This window comes from Ammospiza caudacuta, chromosome 15 (genome assembly GCF_027887145.1).
Source record: "Ammospiza caudacuta isolate bAmmCau1 chromosome 15, bAmmCau1.pri, whole genome shotgun sequence".
Taxonomy (NCBI): domain Eukaryota; kingdom Metazoa; phylum Chordata; class Aves; order Passeriformes; family Passerellidae; genus Ammospiza; species Ammospiza caudacuta.
Genome location: NC_080607.1, coordinates 7,389,998 through 7,415,688, shown reverse-complemented (window position 1 = coordinate 7,415,688; position 25,691 = coordinate 7,389,998). Strand labels below are relative to the sequence as shown.

At 47.9% G+C, this 25,691-nt stretch overlaps 1 protein-coding gene across 1 annotated transcript in view; it reads left to right on the top strand.

The window, feature by feature from the left end:
* TOX2 (TOX high mobility group box family member 2) overlaps positions 1-25,691 on the top strand; it is a 171,877-nt gene that overhangs the window by 125,067 nt on the left and 21,119 nt on the right. The window contains exons 4-5 of the mRNA XM_058814981.1: positions 16,586-16,825; positions 22,541-22,768. Of these exons, the coding sequence (XP_058670964.1) occupies positions 16,586-16,825; positions 22,541-22,768 (468 nt within the window). The remainder of the gene's footprint in view (positions 1-16,585; positions 16,826-22,540; positions 22,769-25,691) is intronic.

Below are 25,691 nucleotides of genomic sequence, written 5' to 3'. Positions count from 1 at the left end.
CCACAGCTTGGCAGAAGGGGCCCAAAGAGGAGTTTTTAGGGTTTAAAATGTAACACAGTATGGGAATGTAATGATTCTTATAAGCTGTATGGAAATGCTGTAGGATTTGTATCTTGTACTATATTGGTTGGTGAGAATCAGAATATTCAGCACAGAAGAAGATTTATTGTATTGGAACGGGAACTTCGCTCTCTTTACCCTCTTACTCTCTTTCCCCCTCATCCTCTCTCCCCCTCTCCTCTCTCAGCCTGCTCTGAGCTGTGTCTGGCAGCTCCCAGCAGGGCCCTGCCCCCAGGCCCTTTGCAATAAACCCCAAGTTCCAGCCCTGGCTGCAGAGATCTCTCCTGTCCGTCTGTCCTGACTGTCCTACTCCCGACACTCCAAAAGGAGAGCCTGAACCTCCGATACCTTCAGACTCATGTCAAAGCCCTGTTTGCAAGGAGGGAATATTCCCTCCATTGGCAGTGGGGAGGAATATTTTAATTTCTAAACTAACCTTGTGTGTTATGTGGTGCTGCTGAGAAGCCACAGCCACCGAGTGCCAACATGTCATTTTTACAGTCTCTGGTCAGAGCAGGATCTCACTTTGAAATGAAAACGTTCAGGCTTAAAATAGAAACCCCCACAGAATTGTACAGCCTCTTGAGAATGGCTTTTTAGGGCTGCTGCTAAAAATGCCCCATTAAAAGCCTGTAAGGTGCTGCAGAGCCATCAGGCTGCCACATGTAGGGATTTTATGGTGGCTGCATTTTATTTCCTAATTTTGATGGACCAAAGGCTGGCGAGCAGAAAGCAAATATTCACAGTATCTCCAGTTATCCCTGTGTTTCTATCTCCTGTGCAGTGGGAGCAGGGCACAGTACAGCTGCTGGGGTGCCAGCTCACACTCAGGCCAGCCCACAGTGCCACCTGTGAAAAATGCCAGTCACTTGTTTTTAAAATTTTAAAAGTTCAATGATAATAAAATGGTTATAAAAATAGTAATACAATTAGAGTAATCATAATTTGGACAATTGGGATTAGGACAATGCAAGACAATAAAAACAAAGAGTTATGGACAGTCCAGGTACTTTTCTGGGCAAAATAAGCTCCAAAAAGGACCCACGTTAACAGAGGATTAACCCTTAAAAGCAACAGCCTCTTGCATATTCATACACCTCATACATGATGAATAAATTCCATTCAAACACAGGATTCTGTCTGGTCAGTGTCAACATCTTCCTCTGAATCCTGACAGCGTCTTAGGGCTGAGTGAAGCAATAAGAAGTTAATTTCTTCTGATAATGGGGCAATAAATTCTCTTTCTCTGAAAGATTCAGGTGTCCTGTGGCTGCTATCTCACTGCGAGTCCTCTCTTTAGAAAAAAAGTATCCTACATAGCATCGTTTCTACTTTAACATTATGTTATAACTATATTTAACACACTACTTAAGAGAATTAACACAGCATAACTTTCTAACACAACACATACAATATTCAGTTGAATATTTGTGAAAAACCAATCATAAAATAGGCATTTTTCAGCCACCCAAATTTGTTCTGGGCAGTTGGGAGAGCTGTGGTGCCAAAGCTGTGACGTGGCCACACGTGCCAGGCTTTGAAATCCTGCCAGTCCACGTGCTCAGAGCAACCAGGAGGGAAAGAGCCACCCAACATTAATTATGACTTTTGAAGCTTTGCCTAATTACATTGTCTCTCTTAAGAAAACGACACAAATATTTATGAGTGGGACTTTTAATTCTCATTGTAATCAGTGACATAAATAGGTAACACCTTTATAAAGAGTTAATAAAAATGTGTCAACACAAGCTTCAGCACAAACTATTGAGCAGTGTGCAGTAAAACATTCCCGTGTTTATTGTATTGATTGAATATTCATGAGATGCCAATTTAAATTACAGTTCACAACTGTTGCTGTGTCTAATGAATAATTTAAACAAGTGTGGCCAAAGAGATTTCAACGCTGCATTAGCAAACTGCAAGGGATTAAGCAACAGAGAATTTATAATTAGCTTTGTATATCCTATAATAAATTCATTGGAAAGATGGTTTTAATTATCCCACATATTAATTCAGAATTCAGTGCATTAATTTTCGATTGAAAAGTAACCCTTTCTTCCCAGATATATTTGGCTCTTCTTCATCTTCTGCATCTCAAGAAGAGAGAATTGAAAGTATGGAATGACTTAATTTTTGCAAATCTCATCCATCATGACACAGCATTTGTACCTGTCCATCTCGGGTCTGGAGCAATTCCCTTTTTCCATTTCCAGCTGGGGCAGCTGAGACCAATGAGATCAAATCCCTTCCTACAAGCTGGATCCCAGAATCCTGCTGCAGCTTCTCCCAGATCTCTGTATGCTGCATATCCTCTTTGATCCACTCCTGCCTACTTGGGCAATATTTTGTGCTCCTGGCAAACGAGTCTGTGACAGTGATGGAAGTTTTTGGCAGTTGTCTCCTATAAGCAGCTCTAGGGTTTTGTTTCAGAAAGGAGGATGTGTGTAGATAACGAGTGTAAACCTCAGAGTTGGAGCTGAGATTGCTGCATTCTTCAGAGCCAAACAGGGATGGTTTTGTCTCTATTTGGCAAGTCCATAAAGGGCTTTTTCCTGGGGGAGATTGGCCCTTTTGCCCATAGGGACAGGGCTGCAGAGTCCCTGCCATTTGTCCATATCCAAGGTGAGGAGCCCTGTGCCTGTGAGGGGCTGGGGGCTGCACTCACAGCGTGGCTGTGACCTTGGGAAACAAGGGGACAGCAGTGTCCCCAAGAGCAGAGAGGCCTGAGCTCCTCATCAGCTGATGCTCAGCCCCTAGGAAGTGTGAATATTTCTTGTGCTTTCCCTCCACCTGCTCTCCCTAAGCCATCCCTTCACCTTGCTGTTTGTCCCCAAAGCCTGTCCATGTGTACAGACACAGTTGTAGCTCTTGCAGAACCCCAACACTTGTGCTGAAACTCCCTGGCCAGAAAAAACTTGGCAAGTATTCCAAGGAGCATAAATCCTCAGTCCTCCATGCAGCCACCTATGCTCAAAGCCTGGCTGGGGAGCTCCAAAGGTGTCTTGTGGTGCGTGTGGGGGAGGAAAGCGCTGCCTTTCCAGGTGGTTTTGTTTAATTCCAGGGCAGCAGGTTAATGAGATTGCTGGGATCTGTGACTTTATCTGGAATGTAAACACGAGCCTGGCACGTGTGCTCGGTGTCTGATCAGATGGAAATGCAAACGCAGCGCCGAGCCATCCAAAATGTTTCGGTGACACAACGTGCAAGACAAAATAACCATCACTTTTTTTTTAATTGAAATGTCTTCTGTTGCATTTGAGTCCTGCCATATCCATCTAATCAACAACCTGGCACTGAGGGAGATGTGTCTGAGCTGGAGGTGGAGGCTCATTCAGGATCAGGGAACACCCAGGGCTGTCCCAGGAGCCACTGGCTGTGTTCGTGTCACTGACATATTTTCTGAAAAATACCTATGCCAGGATTCTTCTCCTGAGAAGCTGAGAGACCTCAGAAACTAAATGTAAACAATAATTATCTGCTACTGTAAAATATAGCAAGTGCATCTTTAATTAATCTCATGTAAATTGTTTTTACTTAATGACCAATCCCAGTCCAGCTGTGTCAGACTCTCTGGTCAGTCACAAGATTTTATTATTCATTCTTTTGTAACCTTCTGATATCTCCTTTCTCTCTATTCTTTTAATATAGTCTTAGTATATAATTTTATTTTAATATATCATAAGATAATAAATCAGCCTTCTGAAACATAGAGCCAAGATTCTCATCTCTTCCCTCATCCTGAGACCCTCAAACACCACCACACACTCAGACTTCCCCCAAGACTTTAATTGCTGCTTTAGTGCCTCTGTCTTCTGGGTGACTGGAGTTACTTAAGGTGATGAATGGAGAGCACGGCTGGAATGCAGTAATGTTGCTGTTGGCACGTATTGATTAAACCTCAAGGCTCAATTGATCAAGCTCCCCAGTGCTGCTGTGTAATCCCAGGGGAAAAAATCAAGCCTCTAATGGGGTTATGCTTTACTCTTGGTTTACCACTTGGGGTTATGTGTTTTGGGAGGGAAGGAAGTGTTTGTGATGGCCTGAATCCCTGCTGTAACCAGGATTAAATGAGGACTGGCAGTAGGAACACTTGTTATTGTGGCAAGCCAGTCCTAGGCAGACCCAAACTTCATTAAACATGGCATATCTCACCTCCAGGAACTGAGTGCCTGTCTGGGTGTTAGAAGGAAATAAATGAATCTCTGAAGTGTTTGTTATCCATTATGAGAAAGCCAAAGAGGACAGAGATGCTGCCGGACTGAATATTCTTCCCCTGGTCTCCCTTAATACACTACATTTAATCCAATAAACTGCATTGCACAGGGCAGGCAGAGCAGCATCAGGTTAAAGTTGTGCTGGAACCTAAGTGAGCACTTCCTAAATCTGTATGGCTTCAATCTGCATTGATGTAGATTTTGGCCTGTCTGTAACTTGGAAGAGCAGTTGTATTGGCTGGCTAGGAAATGAGATGGGTTTGCCATTGTCAAGAGTCAGAACAGAAGTTACAGCATCTGACTCTGGAGTTTCCCTTTCCTCTTCCCTCCTGCAATTAATTTTGTATGTACAGAATCATTTGGGCTTTTCACACCTAATTTAAGAGTGTTCAGCATTTGCTATAATTAAAGGCAGGAAGATAACTGGCTGTGCCTCCTGGTAACAGTTTGTGTGATGCAGGGAGGTCGGGGCACATCCTGCAGTTCTCCCCTGCAGGCCAGGAGCATCACTGTGCTGGTGGGGAGCTGGTGTGCTGGAGGTTCAGTTTTGCCTCAAAGTGCTCCAGCTTTGAAAATCCTACAGATTCCCAACCCATATTGAGCCACAGAGCCATCCTCCTTCCCTGCACACTCGTATTCCTGGTATTAAGAGGCCCTTATGAAACACTTATTCCAAACTAACACAATAATCCCAGCAATATCTGCCTGCAGAGGGAAACTGAGTGGGGGCAAAAAGGGGGCAGCTCCTTGCAGATGTGCAGAGGAGCTGTGGTTTGTGTGCAGATGTGGGATCAGCACTGGGGACCCAACTCTTTCTAATGCTGCAGCATTTCTTATGGTGCTTAAAAAGTGGGCTGTGAGACTTTGAAATCAAAAAAAAAACCCGTTAAAATTCATTCCCAGAGTTTAATCCCACTGGGATGAGTTTTCTATCTAGTCTTCCCAGTTTCCTGTTGTGTTCTAAAATTGCTTCTTTTTGCCTTCTTCTCCTTCTCCTTTTTTTTAATGCTCCATGCAATAAAACGTGGATGTCTCTCATTACCTGTGAGTCTATTGCTTTATGTGAATGTAATATCTAAAATGTGTGAAAAGAGCCAGGAGAGACAGAAAGCAAAGGGAAGCTGGGAGTGCAGAGAGGCTTCAATCAGCTGCACAAGGCCAGGGAGGGGGCAGTAAATGCTGGGGAAGATGAGGGGGCCAGCTTTGGGATAGGGGAGTGTTTGAGATGGGTCCCATGGCAGCTGGAGGTGCTCTTGCCAATGTGAGTTTTTATCCCCCTGAGAAGGAAACACCTGGATTTACACAATCCAGCACCTTCTGCAGCCAAAGGGAAGCTTCTTGCTGCCCTGCCAAGCTGGGCACAGTTCCATGGTTATCACCAGGGGTGTGCCAGGGTGCTCTCCCTGGGGAAGGGCTCAGTGTGATCCTGCCTTGGCAAGGACACACAGCGCAGCACACTCTGGCCCTGCCCAAGCTGCTTCCACAAAAAAGAAATTAAATTACTGGCCCCCAACCCACCTGGAGCAGAACTTTAGTCCATCCCAGCAGTTCAAAGTCTCATAAGGAGGCTGAGCTGTAACACAGCATGTTAAACATCTAATAACACCAAGGATGTGGCAACCACCAGGAAAATCAAACCCCCCAAGAAATCTCTGTTGAGCTGAAGATGGGGAAACTTTCTGTCTCTGGTGTTTTCCTGTTTTTCCTTATGTTTTTTAATGCCTAGGGTTATTTCCATGACACCAGATCTCTGCTTCTCAGGAGTTTATTTGTGTCTCACATCCCATCCTTGGCCTGTGGGATGGCTTTGCTGGGCAGGTGATGGTGCCATGGAGTGCACAGCTCAGCAGGATCCCCAGTTCCCATTCATGAGCAAAAGGGCACCTCAGACATGTGGCCAGGGACCACCTCTAGCCCCACACCACCTGTGGAGTGTCACCCCAGCCTTGGAAGCAGCAAGTTCTGTTTATAGGGATACTGATTGTAGAAGCTTTTAACACTGACTCCATGTTTCACCAGTGTCTTTGGGATTCAAAGGTGAAAGACAAAAATGAAAGAAAATCTGATGGATAAACAGGTCTGATACTGAAAGATATTTTCCCCTTGCTTTGGATGGTTTGGCCTCACCATTACACCCAAATAATGCAACAAAAATACTCCATGATCAGTTTGTCTACTCCTCCCTCCACCTCGAGTGTGGAGACAGAAATCCAGATTAAGGGAATCATTCTGGATGGGTTCAAGGCTGGTGCAGACCCTTCTCAGCTCCCAGCACCATCTTGGCCCCCTCAGCCCCTCACCTTCACCCATGGATTTTTATCATCTGCTCCTTTTGCTCCCACTCCCCTCCACAGCTGCTTCTCCCTGTCTTTCCAATACACACATAGGGGTTGTGACAATTTTATTAAGCTTTATACCCCCCCATGGGCTATAAAAAAAGGGGGGTCAGGGTCTGCTGCTGTTTAATTACCTCCCAGTGCCCATTCCAGGGAATTCTGCCCCAGCTTTTGGTGGTGGTGTTATGGTGTTCTGCCTGGATGAGTATCAATTCCCTTCCTCTACAAATGGGTTTTGCAAAATCACTAAATAACGTGTTCAGAAAACAGGCTGGAAATTAATGGGATAGATTATTTGCAAACATGTTCACTGAATTATCAGGCTTGTTCTTTATCTGTAAAATAATGCACTTTAAAAAAACATGGAGTTTATTGAAGATGTTATTTACAGACAGTTCTCCAGCTGGGAGCTGCAGGAGCACTGATGGGGCATGTGCACAGCCCAGCTGCTCTCCCAGTGCCAGGGGCACCCTGATCCTCCAGATCACTGGATCCTGGGATGGCTGGGCTTAGAAGGGACTTAAAAACCATGCAGCCCCTGCCATGGCAGGGACACCTTCCACTATCCCACGTTGTTCCAAGCCCTGTCCAGCCTGGCCTTGGGCACTGCCAGGGATCCAGGGGCAGCCACAGCTGCTCTGGGCACCCTGTGCCAGGGCCTGCCCACCCTCACAGGGAACAATTCCTAATACCCAATATCCCATCCATCCCTGCCCTCTGGCACTGGGTCTCGGGTTGCTGTTGTTAATTGCTGCCCCGAGATGTGCAGGATGTCTCTGCTTCGGTCCACACAACTGAAGAACAAGTCTGGACTCTTCACTTTTTGGTCTTGAGGTTGTTTATCAATCCTTATCTATAAAATTTTCTTCCTGCCCAGCTGAGATCTGCTCAGCAGGGCAGCCACAGGCACTCATTGTGTTGTCCTTTTATACTACAAACTACATATAACATATTTACACTTAATTCCCAATACCCATCACCTGTGTTAGACAGTGCACTTCTACTCTAAACCAATCCCGAAGTGCCAACATCACTGCAGAAAATGGAGAACACGAAGAAAGAAGAAGGGCTAGACATGCCCTGATTCCTCCATCTTGTCCCCATAACCCCCATACCAAGAATCCTAAAATCTACATTTTCACCCTGTGATCATTTTGTTATTACACCGTTCAAACCTGTGTGACTTTCAGGTCCTCATACAAAGCTGGTAACTTGCTCCAGGGGTCAAAATCAAATCCCCAGGTATTCTGGGCAGTGTTCCAGGGTCTCTGAGCCCCCCAGTGAGGTCCTTGGCAGCTCTGGACACCCAGAGGGATGTGCTGAGTTCCGACAAGTGGGAGCCATTCCCTGTGTCCTGTCCCTCCATCCCTTGTCCCCAGTCCCTCTCCAGCTCTCCTGGAGTCCCTTCAGGCCCTGGCAGGGGCTCTGAGCTCTCCCTGGAGCCTTCTCCTCTCCAGGTGAGCACCCCAGCTCTCCCAGCCTGGCTCCAGCCCTTGGAGCACCTCTGTGGCCTCCTGGGTCACTCCAGGCTCCACATCCTTCCTCCTTTGGGGTCCCCAGAGCTGGGGGCAGCTCTGCAGGTGGGGTCTCACCAGAGCAGAAGGAACATGCTGCCTGTCCTGTCCCTGTCCTGCTGCCCTCCCTGTGGGATCACCCCGGGCTGCAGTTGGGTTTCTGGGCTGCCAGTGCTCATGGACAGGTCATGCTCAGCTCCTCATCCACCCATGTCCTCCTCAGGGCTGCTCTCAGTCCATCCCCACATAAACACAACTGGGAGAAGCCCTGGGAGCCTTGTCTGGGGACATTGTGTGGCTTTAAGGTGAAGCTTCATGTTTGGGAGCGTTGCACCTGAAACTGCCAAAATTCACTGGAAAGATCAGGGGTTTATTTAAAGCACTTAAAGCAGAAAAGTTTCTTTTCTCATATTTGTCTGCTCAGGTTCCCTGTAAGCCATCAGGCTGAGCTTGTCTGTACATGGCTTCTGATAACTGAGGAGCTCTGCTAATGCTGGTATTTAATAATTTAATAATTCCTGGAATATTGGGGAAGCTCTGGGGGACTAGAAAAGAGCTAATGTGCAAATATTTAAAAAGGGAAACAGAACAGCCCTGGTAATTACAGACCTGTCAGTCTGTCATCAATCCTCAGCAAAATAATGGAGTGGCAGATCCAGGCCTCAATTAATAAAGAATTAAAGGAAGGTAATATAATTAATGCCAATCAGCATGGGCTGATGGAAAACAAATCTTGTCAAACTGACTTGATATCTTTTTTGATGAGATTACAGGTTTGGGTGATAGAGGTAACAGTGTTAGCATAACACACCCAGACATCTGCAAGACTTTTGACTTGCAAGAGCAAAATTTATTGAGGAATTTGAACAATACAAAGCCAGTGTTACACAGGTTTGGTGGGCTGGTTGTCACTCTGTCTTGCTGGAGGGTTTTTATGTTTCTGCCAAAGGAAATAATGAATAATTTCATTAAATAATTTCCAGTGGAGTTGGCAGTGATGCTGCAAGGAGCAGGAAGGTGGCACAAGGCAGAACTTTTGGCATGGTAAACAGATCCCCAATAAAGAATGTGTGTTTGGGAAAACAGCATTGCCCCCCTTGCAGAAGCAAAACTGATCTTTCAAGGTGAGGACTCCTCTCCTTAGAGATGGTGGCTCTGGAAAAGGGCTGGGAGATGTTTTGGGTGGGTACTGCTGAGGGAGATGTGCAAAAAGCATCCAGAGCAATGAGCAGGGTGGGGAACATGAGAGAGGGCAGAGCTCTGTGTCTTTGGCCAGAGCAGGAAGGGAATGGTGCTCTGCAAGTGCTCTGGGGAAGGAGAAAGTGTGAGAGCCCTCCAGCCTGGCCAGGGATGGGCTGGGAGCTCCAGGGCTGTGAGCTCCAGGATGGGCTGTGAGCTCCAGGGATGGGCTGGGAGCCCCAGGGATGGGCTGTGGGCTCCAGGATGGGCTGTGGGCTCCAGGATGGGCTGGGAGCTCCAGGATGGGCTGGGAGCTCCAGGATGGGCTGTGAGCTCCAGGGCTGTGAGCCCCAGGGATGGGCTGTGGGCTCCAGGATGGGCTGTGAGCCCCAGGAATGGGCTGTGAGCTCCAGGCTGGATTGTGAGCTCCAGGATGGGCTGTGAGCCCCAGGGATGGGCTGTGAGCTCCAGGATGGGCTGTGGGCTCCAGGAATGGGCTGGGAGCTCCAGGGATGGGCTGTGAGCTCCAGGGATGGGCTGTGAGCTGCAGGATGGGCTGTGAGCCCCAGTGATGGGCTGTGGGCTCCAGGAATGGGCTGTGGGCTCCAGGAATGGGCTGGGAGCTCCAGGGATGGGCTGGGAGCTCCAGGAATGGGCTGGGAGCTCCAGAGATGGGCTGTGAGCCCCAGGGATGGGCTGTGGGCTCCAGGATGGGTTGTGGGCTCCAGGAATGGGCTGTGAGCCCCAGGGATGGGCTGGGAGCTCCAGGCTGGATTGTGAGCTCCAGGATGGGCTGTGAGCTCCAGGGATGGGCTGTGACCTCCAGGATGGGCTGTGAGCTCCAGGATGGGCTGTGAGCTCCAGGGATGGGCTGTGAGCTCCAAGATGGGCTGTGGGCTCCAGGATGGGCTGGGAGCCCCAGGATGGGCTGTGGGCTCCAGAGATGGGCTGGGAGCTCCAGGAATGGGCTGGGAGCTCCAGAGATGGGCTGGGAGCTCCAGGATGGGCTGTGAGCTCCAGGGATGGGCTGGGAGCTCCAGGATGGGCTGTGGGCTCCAGAGATGGGCTGGGAGCTCCTGGGCTATGACCTCCAGGGCTTGCAGCACAGGCTGGCCATGGAGGCTGCATTCTGCTCCAGGGATCAGCCACAGGGGGATATGATAAGGATATGATAAATTAATCCACCCCCTGGGCAGGTTCTGACCCCCACATGGAGGAGTTCCCCTCCTTGCCACCCTCCTCTCACCATCCCCTCCCTGTGTGGTGCCCCAGGGGCTCTCAGAGGTGCTTTAGATCCCCCATGTCACAGCCACCACCATAAAAGCAGGAAGGCTCATGAAACCGAGGGCTGGGGAAAGCTGTGCCTTCAGACCTGCCCCAGGGCATGTCTGTACCTCAGAAATGCTTTTATAAAACCTTGGATGTGGATTCTTCCTCTTTGCTGCCTGGCTCTGAGTTCAGAGATGCTCCTTCAGATCATGTTTGCAAGCTTGAACCTGTAAAACCTTTTTTCCCACTGTGTTCAATGAAGACAAACTGTAATTTCAAAATATATCCAAAAAATTTCCATGTGCCCAAACCCCCAAATCTGGCACCAGCAGTTCCCATGGGCTCCTGTGCTGCTGCTGGGCCCCCCCATGGCATCCTGGTAGAGGTCCAGGTGCCCAGGAGCTGGCTTAGTCCTTCTGGGAGCTGGACACAGCCAGGAGGGAAGTGACAGCCACAGCTGGGAATGCCAGAGCACAGGGAAATCCTCTGCCCTGTGATAAATGCCCCCCACCTCCTCCAAAATAAATTACTTCCTTTTTAAATCCTTCCCAACTGCTCCCCTCGTGTTCATAATAGGATGATCGGTGGAACCAAAGATGTGGCTGTTACTTTAAAGGATAAATTAGTTTGACTCTTAACTCAATAATTAAAACTGTTATGGCTATGAGCCTGCAGGGATAATGTACTATTATTATAGTCATTTGTTTCAATTAAATGCTTACTGATTTTACAATAGCAGCTGGGCACCTGTGTGAGATAGCTATTACTCTGAACAAGACATCTCAAATTCCAGCAGAAATTTGTCACTGCACTAAAGCATTTTACACAGACCATGAAAGTTTATTAGGAGCAGTTACAAATCGGGAAGAGGAGGGGTGGTAATTGGGGATATATTTTCTTATCAGCTCCTCTCTCTCCTGCTCTCTCTCTTTTTTTAAGTAAATCATCTTTAAGTATTTCAGCTATGGTGATGCATTTACATTGAAACTTCAATACAGAAAAAGCCTGCTGGGAAAACTTTGCTTCAAAGCTGTTCAGCAGATAATTCCTCTCCCTGGCTGATTGTGATTATAATGGAATGGCTTCTTCTTGGGAACAAACCCAAGGAGAGGAGAGCTGTGCTGGGGATGAGCCTGGTGGCTGCCCCTGGAGTAGCTGCTTGCCTTGCCTGGAGAGGAAGACCTTGGGTGAGGAAGGCTCAGCCCACCTGTGTTGACCCTGGGAAGGGTGGTATTGTATTTGCAGGGATGTCCCAACAAAGGCAGGAATGATGAATCTGACTCCCTGTTCTCAGAAGGCAAATTTATTATTATATTATATTATATTATACTATACTATACGATACTATACTATACTATACTAAAGGATACTCACTGAATGCTAAAAGATAATAATGAAAACTGGTGACTCTCTCCAGAGTCCTGACACAGCTTGGCCCTGATTGGCCAAAGAGTGAAAACAACTCCCAGCAGAATGCAATGGAACAATCACCTGTGGGTAAACAATCTCCAAACACATTCCAATGTAAGCACAACACAGGAGAAGCAAATGAGAGAAGAATTGTTTTCCTTTTCTCTGAGGCTTCTCAGCTTCCCAGGAGAAAAATCCTGGGTGAAGGGATTTTCCAGACAATGTTAATGCCACAGGGTGGGAGTCATGGAACCATGGAATGAGTTGGGTTGGAAGGGACCTTAAAGACATTTCATTCCACCCCCCTGCCATGGCTGAGACATCTTCCACTGTCCCAGGGTGCTCCAAGCCCCATCCAACCTGTCCTTGGACACTTCCAGGGATCCAGGGGCAGCCACAGCTTCTCTGGGCAGCCTGTGCCAGTGTTTAACACCCTCATCATAAAAAGTTTCTTGTGTACATCTACTCTGAATCATCTCTTTTAGTTTAAAACCATCACCCTGTGTCCTGGCAGAACAGGCCCTGCTATAAAGCCTGTCTCCATCTTCCTCCTAAGCTCATGTAGGCACTGGAAGGGGCTCTCAGGTCTCCCTGGTCCCTTCCCTTTTCCAGGTGAGCACCCCCAGCCTGGGAGTGCTTTTTACATTAGAATTTTGGGGAATAGTGCATTTGAAGCTGGGCTTGGCTCATTTGAAGCATTATCTGTGTTAGCAGAGCACCCCAGTCCCCAGCTGGACTGTTCCTCATGGCATTTGTCACTCCTGAAATTCCCCTTCTCCCCACAACAGGGAACATGGACCATGTGCTGTTTGTCTGCCTGTTTTTCTCTCCTTCTCTGGATTAGCTGGAGCATTTATGGGCCTGATATGCATATTCATTAAAAGAATTGAAATATTGTGGGAAAAAAGGAGCTGTCTTTGAGTTAGCACAGCCTTTGGGAATCTGCTAAGTAAGGTGCACTTAATTACTTCAGCTATGACTGCATCACATTGCACTCTGGCTTTCCTCTGAGATGCAAAACATGAAAGATGTTTGCAGCACAGGCTGCAAACCCATCCTGGGCCTTTTGCAGCACCTCGTGGTGAGCTTGCAGTGCTGAATTCCTGGGAAGGAGATGGGGTTTGACCTGCCTCTCCCAGCCTCTGCTCCTGGAGAGGGAGCTGATCACATTTCTGGGGATGTTTAATTCCACTGTGTTTCCATTGGGTTCTGTGGGGCAGGGAAAGGCATGGGACAGCCCCACTGAGCCCAGGGCTGGGACTGCATCCCACAGGAGCAGGTTGTTTTCTTTCACACAGCATTTATTACCTCCTTTCACTTTGGTTTGCCGTGATCACAGTTTCATTCATCATTTCCTTGGCTAATTAGGCAGTTTGCTGCAGGGAATCATCTCAAAATCCTGCTCCTGGGGATCTCTCTTTCCTTGGGTCTTTTTAGGGGGGATCACCTGCTTTGGGTGCCCCTGAAATAGCTCAGTGTCAGCAGGATCCTGCAGGGGGAAGCAGGAGTAACCCTTTCCCTACCTTTGATGCTATTTAAGAAGCTCCAGTGCTGCACACAAACAACTCACCTTCATTTTCACTCCAAATATTTTACAGCTGGAAAACTCAAGTGGCTTTTCCACCATGCCTGGGGACACCAGGAGCCGTCACCAGGAGTGATGGAGAGGTGGCAGCCTGGCAGGCTGCTTCCAAAATTGCATGAAAAATAAATAAATAAAGTGGAGAGAAATGCAGTGAGTGCCTTATGGTGGGGGCAGCTCCTGGTCAGCAGGGTGCATGTGAGGAGCTATGCATGTCCTGCAGAGCCTCCTGGACTGGGGGAGAAGAGATGGAGATGTGGGAGAGGGAGAGAAGGACCAACAATATTCAACTAAAAGCACTTTTTTATCATACAATTGTAGAATGCTTTGGGTTGAGAGGGACCTTTAAGCCCATCCACTGCCACTCCTGCCATGGCAGGGACATTTCCACTGTCCCAGGGTGCTCCAAGCCCTGTCCAGCCTGGCACTGCCAGGGATCCAGGGGCAGCCACAGCTGCTCTGGAAAATCTGTGCCAGTGTTTTAGATTCTCCATTGTAAAAAACTCCTACATTATATCTAACCTAAACCAACCCTCTTTTAGTCTAAAACCATTCTCCTTGTCCTATCACCTCAATAAAATCTGTGCCCATCCTTCTTATGGGGTCCCTTTAGTGATGTAAGTTGGGAGAAGGCATTTAGGCTAAGATATCCTTGGAAGAAGAATGTGCCAGGAAAAATGCTGTCTCTGCTCCTTAAAAGGGTTCTGTGATGGAGCTGTTATGAGCATGGGGCTTCATGGGGCTCTCTGAGCCAGGCTCAGGTTCCTGGGTTTTTCCTACAAATTTTCAGAGGCATTTACAGCATGTGGCCCATATCCATAATTGCACTCCTGGACTTGTTCTGCTCTGATGCATAAATAGCATGCACTGTAAAGAAAAATGTGTGATTACATATTTAATGGATAAACAGAGCTGTTGTGGTCCATTGGCCACATAATAAAAGTTTCAAAAAATTGTCTTAATACAGTATTTCCTCAGGAGACTACTGTGGCTAAAACGTGAGCAAGCTATTTTAAATTTTAGAATTTTTTAAGCCACATCTCATAGCCTGCCCCATTTCTCCAACACCCGTCTTCTAAACTTTCCCTTCATTTAAATTTAAAATAAGGACAATAAATTATTCTTTTTCCTTAGCAGCTGGCAGATCTTCTCCAACATGAAAGGTCTGGATTAAACTGACAAAACCCAAGACAAATGTACATTTTTTTGGCTGGGGTTTGGGAATGGCTGGCTGCTCAGCAGATGGGAGCTGTGTCCCCACTTTGCACAGTCCCTGTCTCACCCAGGCCATTCCTATGACTTCTGCAAATTTGGTTTAAATGCAAAATTTACATCTCTGGTGCCTCCTGTGCTGGCCAAGCCTGGTGTCTGTCTCCATGGGTGCATCATCCTCGATGTCTTTATGACCAGGACAGCCAGAGTTCTGCAGTAAGACACATATTCAGGTTTCAAGGGCACATTAGAAGGTTTTAAGGGCACACAAAATTTGCCATAGTTAATCTCTATGCCCCTAACCAAAGCATAATTAAGCTCTGTGCCCCTTTGCCTCTAAGCAAAGCCAGCCCTGCCGCCTCCTTGACACCACCAAAGCCAAGGGCAGCAATTCAGTGCGGCCCCTAAGTCAGCCTCAGTCAGACTCTGCTGTTGAAATGCAGGAATTTATTTAATTCCTATGAGTTCAATCCCTTCACTTCACAATTAATCCAGGAAAAGGGCAGATCCAGGGAAAGCTGTTCTGCTGACACTGCTGGAGAGTCCAAAGGGGAGCAGAACATTCTGTCTGTGTAAATGTGTGGTGTAAAGCTCTTGATTCCTGACCTGCAGCAGTAAATCAGGGTTTGTGTTTGGATTTGTGTCCTCTGAAGCCTTTGGAGGCCTCACAGGTCTTCCCTGGGTTTCCTTCTGTGTGTGCTGCTGATGAAGCTGGCAAAGCTCCCCTGGTAATGAGGGATTGCACCTCAGTGGGCTGATCAGGAGCTCAGGCCTTTAAACTCGTGTTAGCATTAATCAGATTAATGTAAAAGGGAAAAGGCCTGGCAAGTGTTTCAGGCAGGGTTTGCCTCCCTCCCACTCCATGGCTGGATGAGGCTGTGCAGGAACCAGGCTCTACTGGATCAGCAAGGATGGATCCTGGGGGGAAATGGGGTTTTGGGGAAAATGATTCAAACTGGGAATGGGGTCTTGGTGCAGATAACAGCAGGGTTTGTAATCTCATCTCATCTCATCTCATCTCATCTCATCTCATCTCATCTCATCTCATCTCATCTCATCTGCTGCTTGGTGAAGAGGGGCTGGACATGCTGGAATGAGTCCAGAGGAGCCACAGAGATGCTTCAAGGGCTGGATCCCCTCTGCTCTGGAGCCAGGCTGGGAGTGCTGGGGGTGCTCACCTGGGGAAGAGAAGGCTCTGGGGAAACATTAGAGCCCCTTCCAGTGCCTAAAGGGGCTCCAGAAGAGCTGGAGAGGGACTTGGGACAAAGGATGAAGGGACAGGACAAGGGGGAATGATTTTAATTTATAGGACGGTAGGTTTAAATGGGATATTAGGAAGAAATTCTTCTCTGTGAAGGTGGGTAGGCCCCGGCACAGGGTGCCCAGAGAAGCTGTGGCTGCACCTGGATCCCTGGAAATGTCCAAGGCCAGGTTGGATGAAACTTGGAGGAGCTTCCCTTCTCCTGGTGATTTTGCCATAAATCACTTGTTTATGAACTGTTTTTTTTCAGATCCCTGATAGGTGCCAGCCACCAGCGATCCCTGAGGCAATCAGGGGCACCTTCTGGGCACACAGCCCCACACACAAAGCTGATTTAGCACCTCTCTGTCTGGCTCATGGGCACAGCAATGGGTGCACAGTGCTCAGCCCTCGCCTCGTTCAGGAGCGAGCTCAGGGAAGACTTTCCCACCCATGTAGAGCAATTTAAACAATAAATCAGCCTTGAATTGTTTTCGCAGTATGGAAAATTAATAAATTAATGAAGGAATTAATGTTGTAGTGACAATGATCTCCTCCTCCTCCCTCAGATCCAGGAGATGGTGCACTCGGACGCCGCATCCTACGAGTCCAACCGCCAAGTGCCGCTGCTCAACCGGCCCGGCATGCTGGGCGGCCCCATGGGCGCCCTCAGCCAGTCCCAGCTCATCTCCCAGATGGGCATCCGGAGCGGGGTCACCCACGGCTCCCCCTCGCCCCCGGGAAGCAAGTCTGCCACCCCATCTCCCTCCAGCTCCACTCAGGAAGAGGAGACCGAGTCGCATTACAAGGTACGCGCAGTCGCGCCGCATTCGGCGCTTTTCGGGGAGGGGTAAATTGTGCTAAATAAAACCACAGACTTCTGGTTGTTGTGTGGAAACCCAGGGCACAGGGAATATTTCTCTGTCTGCTTTGGGGTGTCCTGATCCCCAGGGGAGCACTGACTTTGACCCTCATTCATGGAGAAAGTTTCCTAAACTCCAGAATAGACTGAAATCCACTCTGATGTGGATTCTAGTCTATAGAGAGTATATAGAGAGTATATAGGTGTATAGAGAGCAGTGTAGGTGTATCACTTGGTGAGAAATTGAGGTTTTGGGATTTTTAGTGTGTTGTGGATGGAAGCAAGATGGAGGGCACAGGGTGTCATCCTGGGTTTCTTCTTCATGCTGCTTCTTCCTCCTTCCTCATGGGTTTGGGTGGCATTTTGTAATTGGGCAGAAAAGTCCCCATTGCAGCTCTTTGGGATCAGTTATTGGGTTAAAAGGGGAAATAATCCAGGTGTCAGCGCTTAATTGGATAGTTAGTCTTAAAAGACCTTGGAACAAGAGATCATTGGTCATTTTGTGCTTTCTAATGAAAAGCTGCCCAATTCACAGTAGTGAGACTGTTTCACTGATAAGGAATAATAAACATCTGAGTCCCAACATGAACTACTGCCTCAAGTGCCTTCAATCCAGACCCAGAGAAACCCACAACTGGGACCCCCCAGTATTGTTTTGACATTTATAGTGGGAGACTTTCCCAAGGATGAGGGCACAGTTCCCAGCCTAAAGTGAGGCCCAGCATGGCAGGCTGGCACTCACCCAGCAGGTTTGGAGATCAGAGTTGTTCTTCTGCCCCCACATTTTACCAGTTCCATCAGGTCACAGGATTTCCTGGGATGATGATTGCCATGAGCAAAGCAGCATCAGGGCTAGGAGTCTGCAAAAGCTTGGAGCTAAATTAGATTTCTGGTAGTGGGTAGAAGAGACTGAAACAGGGAAGGAAAATAACTCATGGTGGGATTTAACTGAGCTCATTGGACATGGCTTGCTAAGGAGAACAAACAGGAATTCAAAGAATCTTCTGCCTTTTAGTTCACCAAGGTGGTGTTTTCAGTGGTCAGCAGTGTCCCAAATGGTCTCTACAGCCAACACAACTGCTGCTGAGTGTAGCACCAACAAACCCAAGGAATTCCTGGGGGTTTGGGCACACCTTGGTTGTTGTCCATCTCTCTCCAAGTGCACCAGCAAAGCCAAACAACATGTGCCATGTTCAGGAATCTGTGGCTGTTATTTACTGAGGGCAAACTACAGCAATCACAGTGCCTCTGTGCCTGCAGGTGAATTACTGGGCTCCCTGGGGACTTTGATTAAAGCCTTCCATCGAAAACCTTCTCCTGAAGGCACTGCTATTGTAACCTTGTCCCACCCAAATAGATGTTGTGACAGGGTTTGAATGTATAACCAGAGCAGCAAACAGTACATGGGCTGGAAAACTAGGAAAATGATAGGACAGAGCAAAATCCTTTCCCTTTTCATGGAAATCTAGGAAAATTGATTCCCATAAATCCTGTATTTTTTCATCCATTGGCAGATTTTACTTCAGATTGGGGCATTTCAAAGCTGAGTGCTCATGTGGGTGGAAACACAGTTTCAGTGGATAAAACTGTACAAAAAAAGGGATACATGAGGTTAAAAACAAATGGAATTTTTGAAACTCTGTGATTCCATGTTGAGGGAACACTGTGGGAGGGGTTGTGCTGCTGGATCCCACAGCCTGCCATCTCTCAAAGCTTCATCACAAAGCTCCAGGCTTTGTGCACCTGGGAGCTGAAATCTTCCATGTCAGGAGAAAATGAGTTTCAGTGTAGTGACACACCAGCTTCTGTCTCTATGTCTCCACCAGCATCACCCAGCTTTCCTGGCAGCCACCCAGGAGTCCCTGAGCAGGGCACAGCTTTGGGGCTGGATCTTCTGCTTCCCTGAGCCAGGGGTGCCCACAGGGTAGGAAATTTGGAGATGTCCAGATGATGACAGCTCGCAGAGATTAGAATTTTCCTAATCCTTAAGGCAATCCCTCTTATTGTTCTGTCCTGTAACCCCCCAGGCAGGTGGGAGTGATGTGTTTGAGGGAGGAGGAGATGCTGAGTGTGAGGAAAGCAGCGGACCCACACTGTGGCCTGCAGGTTCCTGTTTGCTTTCTCTGTCTGCACAGCTGCTGCCTTCACCCATCAGTAACTTTTCCACGTGACCATTGAGGGCTTTTCTGCATCAAAACAACATCTAACAAGCAGAAAATAATCCTGTGAGCTAGAAGGTCACAGGTTAAAGAAATGAGTCCTTCAGGTCCTCTGAGCCAGGGAGCTTTTGAATTTCAGAGGTCTCTGAGCCTCACTGGTGTATTCACCTGCTTCATAGCTGGGGGGTGGGTGCACATGACTGGGAGGGACAGGTGGGTACAGCCCAAATTCCAGCTGGGTTAGTGGCCACACTCCATGGTTATTAAAATCTGTGCCCATGAGGTTTCAGCTCTTCCTGGGTTCAACATCTAAGGCAGCACCAAGTTTTGGGATCACCTCCTTGCCCCAATCCGCATCTGCCACCAAACAGACCTTCTGCTGCCTCTCCAGGGCAGCTCCAATGCCAGTGGCCACCTTGGGCAGGTGGCCAAGCTCCTCCTTCCCCTGCCCAGCTTCCCTGGTCCCCTTGACCATAGGGATGACCCTTGGGGCTGCAGATGTTCTGGGCAGTGAGGCACCAGCTCTCTGGGGGTTGACCAGCATGAACATGGTTTGCTACATAAAAACACAAACTTCTGGTCTTGTGTGGAAACCCAGGGCACAGGAAACATTTCTCTGTCTGCTCTGGGGTGTCCTGACCCACAGGGTAGCACTGACTTTGACCCTCATTCATGGAGAAAGTTTCCTGTACTGGCTCTCTGGGGGTTGACTTCAGCCATGAATGTGGTTTGGGTTAGTCAAAACTCCTCTGAGGTCCCAGCCCAGGCTGTTGTCTCATCCCATGTGTGTCACACCTGGAACACATGAATACCAAATCCTGCTCTGCTCCCTGCTGCTGTTTTCCTTAAATCCCATGTGCTCTATGTGACCATGGTCACAGGGGTTTTCAGGTGAAGGAAGTGACGAGAATGTTGACTCCATGTTCAGAAGGCTGGATTTATTATTTTATTATATATATATATTACATTATAACAATACTAAAAAGAAATAGAAGGAAAGATTTCCTCAGAAGCTAGCTAAGCTAAGAATAGAAAAGAAGAGAACAATAACAAAAGGCAGCTCTCTCAGACTCTGTCCGAGATAGCTCTGTCTTGACTGGCCATTAATTATAAACATTCAAGATGGCCCAATCAAAAATCCACCTGTTCCATTCCACAGCAGCAGATAAGCATTGTTTACATTCTTTTTCTGGCGCCTCAGCTTCCCAGAAGGGAAAATCCTAAAGAAAGAATTTTTAGTGAAAAAGATGTCTGCGACACTCTTTGGTGCTGCCTGAGCTGTAATGCAGCTGGGGTTGTGCTGTTCCAGCTCCTTGGCTGTGGCTGTGTGGGAGCAGGTTCTCCACGGCACTCCACTGAGTCCAAGGGGATCACAGTTAGTTAAAATACCATCTCACTTCCTAATGGGCTGAAACCCTGTCATGCATTTTTTTTTTCCTCCTAATAAGCTGGCCTTTCACCTCCAGGCCTCCCATTCAAGCCCAATTGGGCAATTTTAAATTAAATGCAATTTTTGTGGTCTCTCTGCTCATTCACTAATGGTCACTGTCTGTTTGACAAATGTCACTGCGCTGATACTGAAATTAATGATCAGTCAAGAGCTACAGAGTGGAGAGCAGGAACGCTGCTGCCCTTTTCCTCCCCGTGCCTGGCCTTTGCCAGCTGAAGGGAAGCCTCTTAAATCCTGGCACCGCCAAGCACATGCTCCAATTGACCAATGGCACATGCTCAAATTGACCAATCCATCAGGAGAAGGGGCTGTTTGTCCCCAGCTCAGCTGGAATCATTGTTTTCACAAGATCTTGGTGTTTAGAGCTGTGGCTTTCCAAGTTATTCAACAACCTGTGCAGCTAATGGTGGTGCCTTGAGCTCAGGGCTGCAGGTGGAAGGGCTGGTGTGCTCTTTGCCCTCAAGGATGCAGAGATCCAGCCAGTGCTTCCATTCTCTGCTATCTGGTGTATTTAGGTTTTCCTTCGCTATGAAATAAGGGTAGTGGTGCTTCCCTGTAGTGCCACCTTCCACTGGCCACATTAATGCCAGTTGAGAGCTTTGATGGGTAACCAAGTGTTTTCCAGGGGTATTATATTATATTATATTATATTATATTATATTATGTTATGTTATGTTATGTTATGTTATGTTACGTTACGTTACGTTACGTTACGTTACGTTACGTTACGTTACGTTACGTTATGTTATGTTATATTATATTATGTTATGTTATATCATATCATATCATATCATATTGCTATACTAAAACTACACCAAAGAAAAAGGATACATCAGAAGGCTTCACAAGAATGATAAAAAAAACCCATGACTGACTCAGAGTCCAACACACCTGGCTGTGATTGACCATTAATTAAAAACAATTCACATGGAACCAATCAAACATTCACCTGTTGGTAAACAGTGTCCAAGACACATTCCAAAGCAGCAAACACAGGAGCAGCAATCAGATAATTATTGTTTTCACTCCTCTCTGAGGCTTCTCAGCTTCCCAGGAGAAAATCCTGGGCAAAGAGGATTTTTCAGAAAATAACACGGTGACACCCAGATCAGTCAGAGGAGTGAACAGCACAGGCAAAGCATTTAATTGGTGTGATTAAAATAGTTCAATTTTGGATGTTTTTTTGGATAGGGCACATATATGTTAGCAGGATGAAGCAAATTTTGGCTGGCCCTGGTGTGATGTTTAATGTGGTGCTGGTGCTGCTTGGTCAGTGCTCAGAGCCCTCCTGGAATGGGGAGGGGAGGGAAGTGAGGAGCAGATGCAAAGGGGGCTCAGTGGGGTGGAAATCAGAAACCATGTGGAAGCCAAGTCTGGAAAATCCATGGATTGCTAAAGCAACCTAGCTGGGAAAGCAAGGCAGGTGGAGATGTTCCAGAAAAGGATCAAGGAGTGAGTGAGCTGGGGAGGAGAGTGACTGAGGACTGGAAAGCCTCACATCTGGAGCAGGATGTCGCAATAGGACACGAAATGAACGATATGCACATGCTGAAATGTCCAAGGTAAAAAGAGCATAGTTTATTTCCAAACTCCAATATTTATAGACTTTAAAAAGTGAACATGGATTGGAGGATGAAATTGCCACCTCTCCAGCCACACTGGACAAACCAACAGTCCATCAATTCTCTCCTCCTCCAGAAAGGAATGCAAAACAATCATTATTTACATGAAAAGTGTGTGAGAAATTCCACTACAAAAATGTAACATCAGAAGGCTTAGAAGAACTTTAGAAGAACAGGGTGATACAGGGACAAAGGGATGAACCCAAGCTATGAGCTGCTCTGAGAGGAGACACCAAAGCAGGTTCAGGCACCCACCTGCAGTTTGTGCAATGATCCAAGAGGCTCCTGAGGGACAGAGACCCCCAGAACTGCTGCCCCACTCCACACTGGGACATCTCCACTTCCCATATCCTCTCTCATCTCCTTGGCTCAGCAGCTGTAGCAGGGTCTGGTATCAGACCTTAGCTAAGCTTCATCTCTTGCTTTTGCAGGCTACTGGAGAGAAAAGACCCTCGACAGACCAGGGCAAAAAGCCCAAAAGCCAAAAGAAGAAGAAGAAGAAGGACCCCAATGAGCCCCAGAAGCCCGTGTCAGCCTATGCCCTGTTTTTCAGAGACACACAAGCAGCCATCAAAGGGCAAAACCCCAATGCCACCTTCGGGGACGTGTCGAAAATCGTGGCATCCATGTGGGACAGCCTGGGAGAAGAACAAAAGCAAGTGAGTTACTGAGTTATTTATTTTTGTCTTTCAGCTGTTGAAATGTGTGTTTCCACGGTGCAGGAGTGTTCAGGGTAAGGCCAGGGGCTTCCACAGGCTAAAAAGCTGTTTTTAGGGGCTGTGCTGAAGTGCCCATGTGCAAAATTGCTGTTGTAGCATGGGGAAGAGCAAAATTTTTATGACAACTAATTATTTTTGATAAGTTCACACTCTGCACAGCCATCAGTGGCCTTTCCCTGACGTGGGGTTTTCCAGCTTGAGATGGGAGATGGGTTTGTATTTGCTTATTTACTTACAAGGAGTGACAGCCAACAGGCTAAACACCATTAACTCCCTGTGCTGCTGGCTCCAAACCCAGCAGTCAGGCTTTAAAAGCTTCACAAGGAGATGTCTGAAGTGGCCTCACAGAGGAAACCTTGCTGCCCCCAAAGCTGTCAGCCACTTTGTCTGCTTCACGTGGAGAATTCCAGCTCCTGCTTTCCCTCTTTGGCTGCTGCTGAGTCAGTCACAAAAGCCTGTAATTGCTCATTTCCTATGGAGAGAACCCCAGGGAGCACTTCCCAGAGCAAGGAGGGCTGTTGGTCAGGCAGAGTGAGACCTGACATGGTGTGGGATGTGTCCTGCCCCCAAAAGGGCTTTAGCTGGGAGCACTTCTGGCCACAGCTCCAGCTGGGTGTCCCTGGCCAGCACTGGGAGCAGTTTCATCTGGGGAGAGAGCAGCAGGGATGGAAAAAGCCATTTAATTTGAAGTTCTGCTGGGATAGAACCTTTATTTCCACCCCACAGCGATCTCCAGGGATGAAAGCTCTTTTGCAGCTCCATTTTCTCCTCTTTGGGGGGATCACTGTAGGATCATGCAGGCAGAAATTCCCCATCTGAAGAGGGGAGGAAAGTCAGAAGGGTGACCCCAGCAGGACAGGGGCTTGGTTTTTGCTGTTGCTTCAGCATGTGGGGGTTTCAGGAGTGAACCTGAACCAGCAGTGGACCAGCACTGACATGATCAAGAGGCATCTCTCATTATGGAGAAAAATGGAAAAATAAACTATAATTCACAAGTGGAAAAGCTTTGTGTCACTGGGTGTCCATGACCAGCACTGGGGAGACCAGCAGGGAGGGAAAAAGCCATTTAACTGGAAGTTCTGCTGGGACAGAACCTTGATTTCCACCCCACACTGAGTCAGGGGTAAGAGCAGAGGATCTCCAGAGATGAAAGCTCTTTTGCTGCTCTCTTTTGGCAGGATCACTGTAGGATCATGCAGGCAGAAATTCCTCATCTGAAGAGGAGAGGAAGGTCAGGAGTGTGACCCCAACAGGACAGGGGCTTGGTTTTTGCTGTTGTTTCAGGGTGTGGGTGGTTCAGGAGTGTGGAAAAGCTTTGTGTCTGTGGGTGTCCCAGGGCAGCACTGGGAGCAGCAGGGAGGGAAAAAGCCATTTAACTGGAAGTTCTGCTGGGATAGAACCTTTATTTCTACCCCACACTGAGTTAGGAGTAAGAGCAGAGGATCTCCAGGGATGAAAGCTCTTTTGCTGCTCTGTTTTCTCCTATTTGGAGGCATCACTGTAGGATCAAGCAGAAAGAAATTCCCCATCTGAAGAGGGGAGGAAAGTCAGGAGGGTGACCCCAGCAGGACAGGGGCTTGGTTTTTGCTGTTGTTTCAGCATGTGGGGGGTTCAGGAGTGTGGAAAAGCTTTGTGTCACCACTTTCTCCTGCCTGCATCCCCCCAGCATCTCAGCCTGGCCCTCCTGTACGGCACTGGAAGCAGTTTCATCTGTGGAGAGAGCAGCAGGGAGGGAAAAAGTCATTTAACTGGAAGTTCTGCTGGGACAGAACCTTGGTTTCCACCCCACACTGAATCAGGAGTAAGAGCAGAGGATGAAAGTTCTTTTGCTGCTCCATTTTCTCCTCTTTGGGAGGATCAGTTTAGGATTATGCAGGCAGAAATTCCCCATCTGAAGAGGGGAGGAAGGTGAGGAGGGTGACCCCAGCCCTGGGAAGGTGCAGGATAGGGACTTGGTTTTTGCTGTTGCTTCAGGATGTGGGAGGTTCAGGAGTGTGGAAAAGCTTTGTGTCTCTGGGTGTCCCAGGCCAGCACTGAGAGCAGCAGGGAGGGAAAAAACCATTTAACTGGAAGTTCTGCCGGGATAGAATCTTAATTTTCACCCCACAGGGATCTCCAGGGATGAAAACTCATTTGTTGCTCCCTTTTCTCCTCTTCGGGGGCATCACTGTAGGATCATGCAGGCAGAAATTCCTCATCTGAAGAGGGGAGGAAGGTCAGGAGAGTGACCCCAACAGCATAGGGGCTTGGTTTTTGCTGTTGCTTCGACAGCAGGCAGAAATCTGAAAGAGATGAGAAATCTGAAGAGGGGAGGGAGGTCAGGAGAGTGACCCCAACACTGGGAAGCTGCAGGACAGGGGCCTCGTTTCTGCTGTGTGGTTCAGGAGTGTGGAGGAGCTTTGTGTCACCTCTTTCTCCTGCCTGCATCCCCCCCAGCATCTCAGCCTGGCCCTCCTTTACTCCACCGAACATCAGCACAGCTCGGGGAGTGTGAGCACTGCTGCCACCCTGACTCAGCGCAGTGCAAACGCTCAGCTCTTAATTACCAGCAGGGATTAAACCAGCCCGTTTATCTCCCCTGCTAACTCTCCCTCCCTCCTCCCTCTCTTCCACGAGCTCGCAGCAGCCTCCCCGTCTCTTTACACACGCTTTCTAAGTGGCTCCATTTCTCCCGCTGTAATTGATTTAATTAAGTCATTTGTTCCTTGTCTGAATGCTTAAATATTAACTTCCTGCCTTTGTCTCCAGCTGGATGCTTCTCTCCCACAGCAGTTACCTCCCTGCCCGGGATCTGGCTGCAGGGACACGATTTCTCCTTGGCTCTGGCAGCCTGGGGTGGTTTGTGTGGTGTGGCACGTTCGCT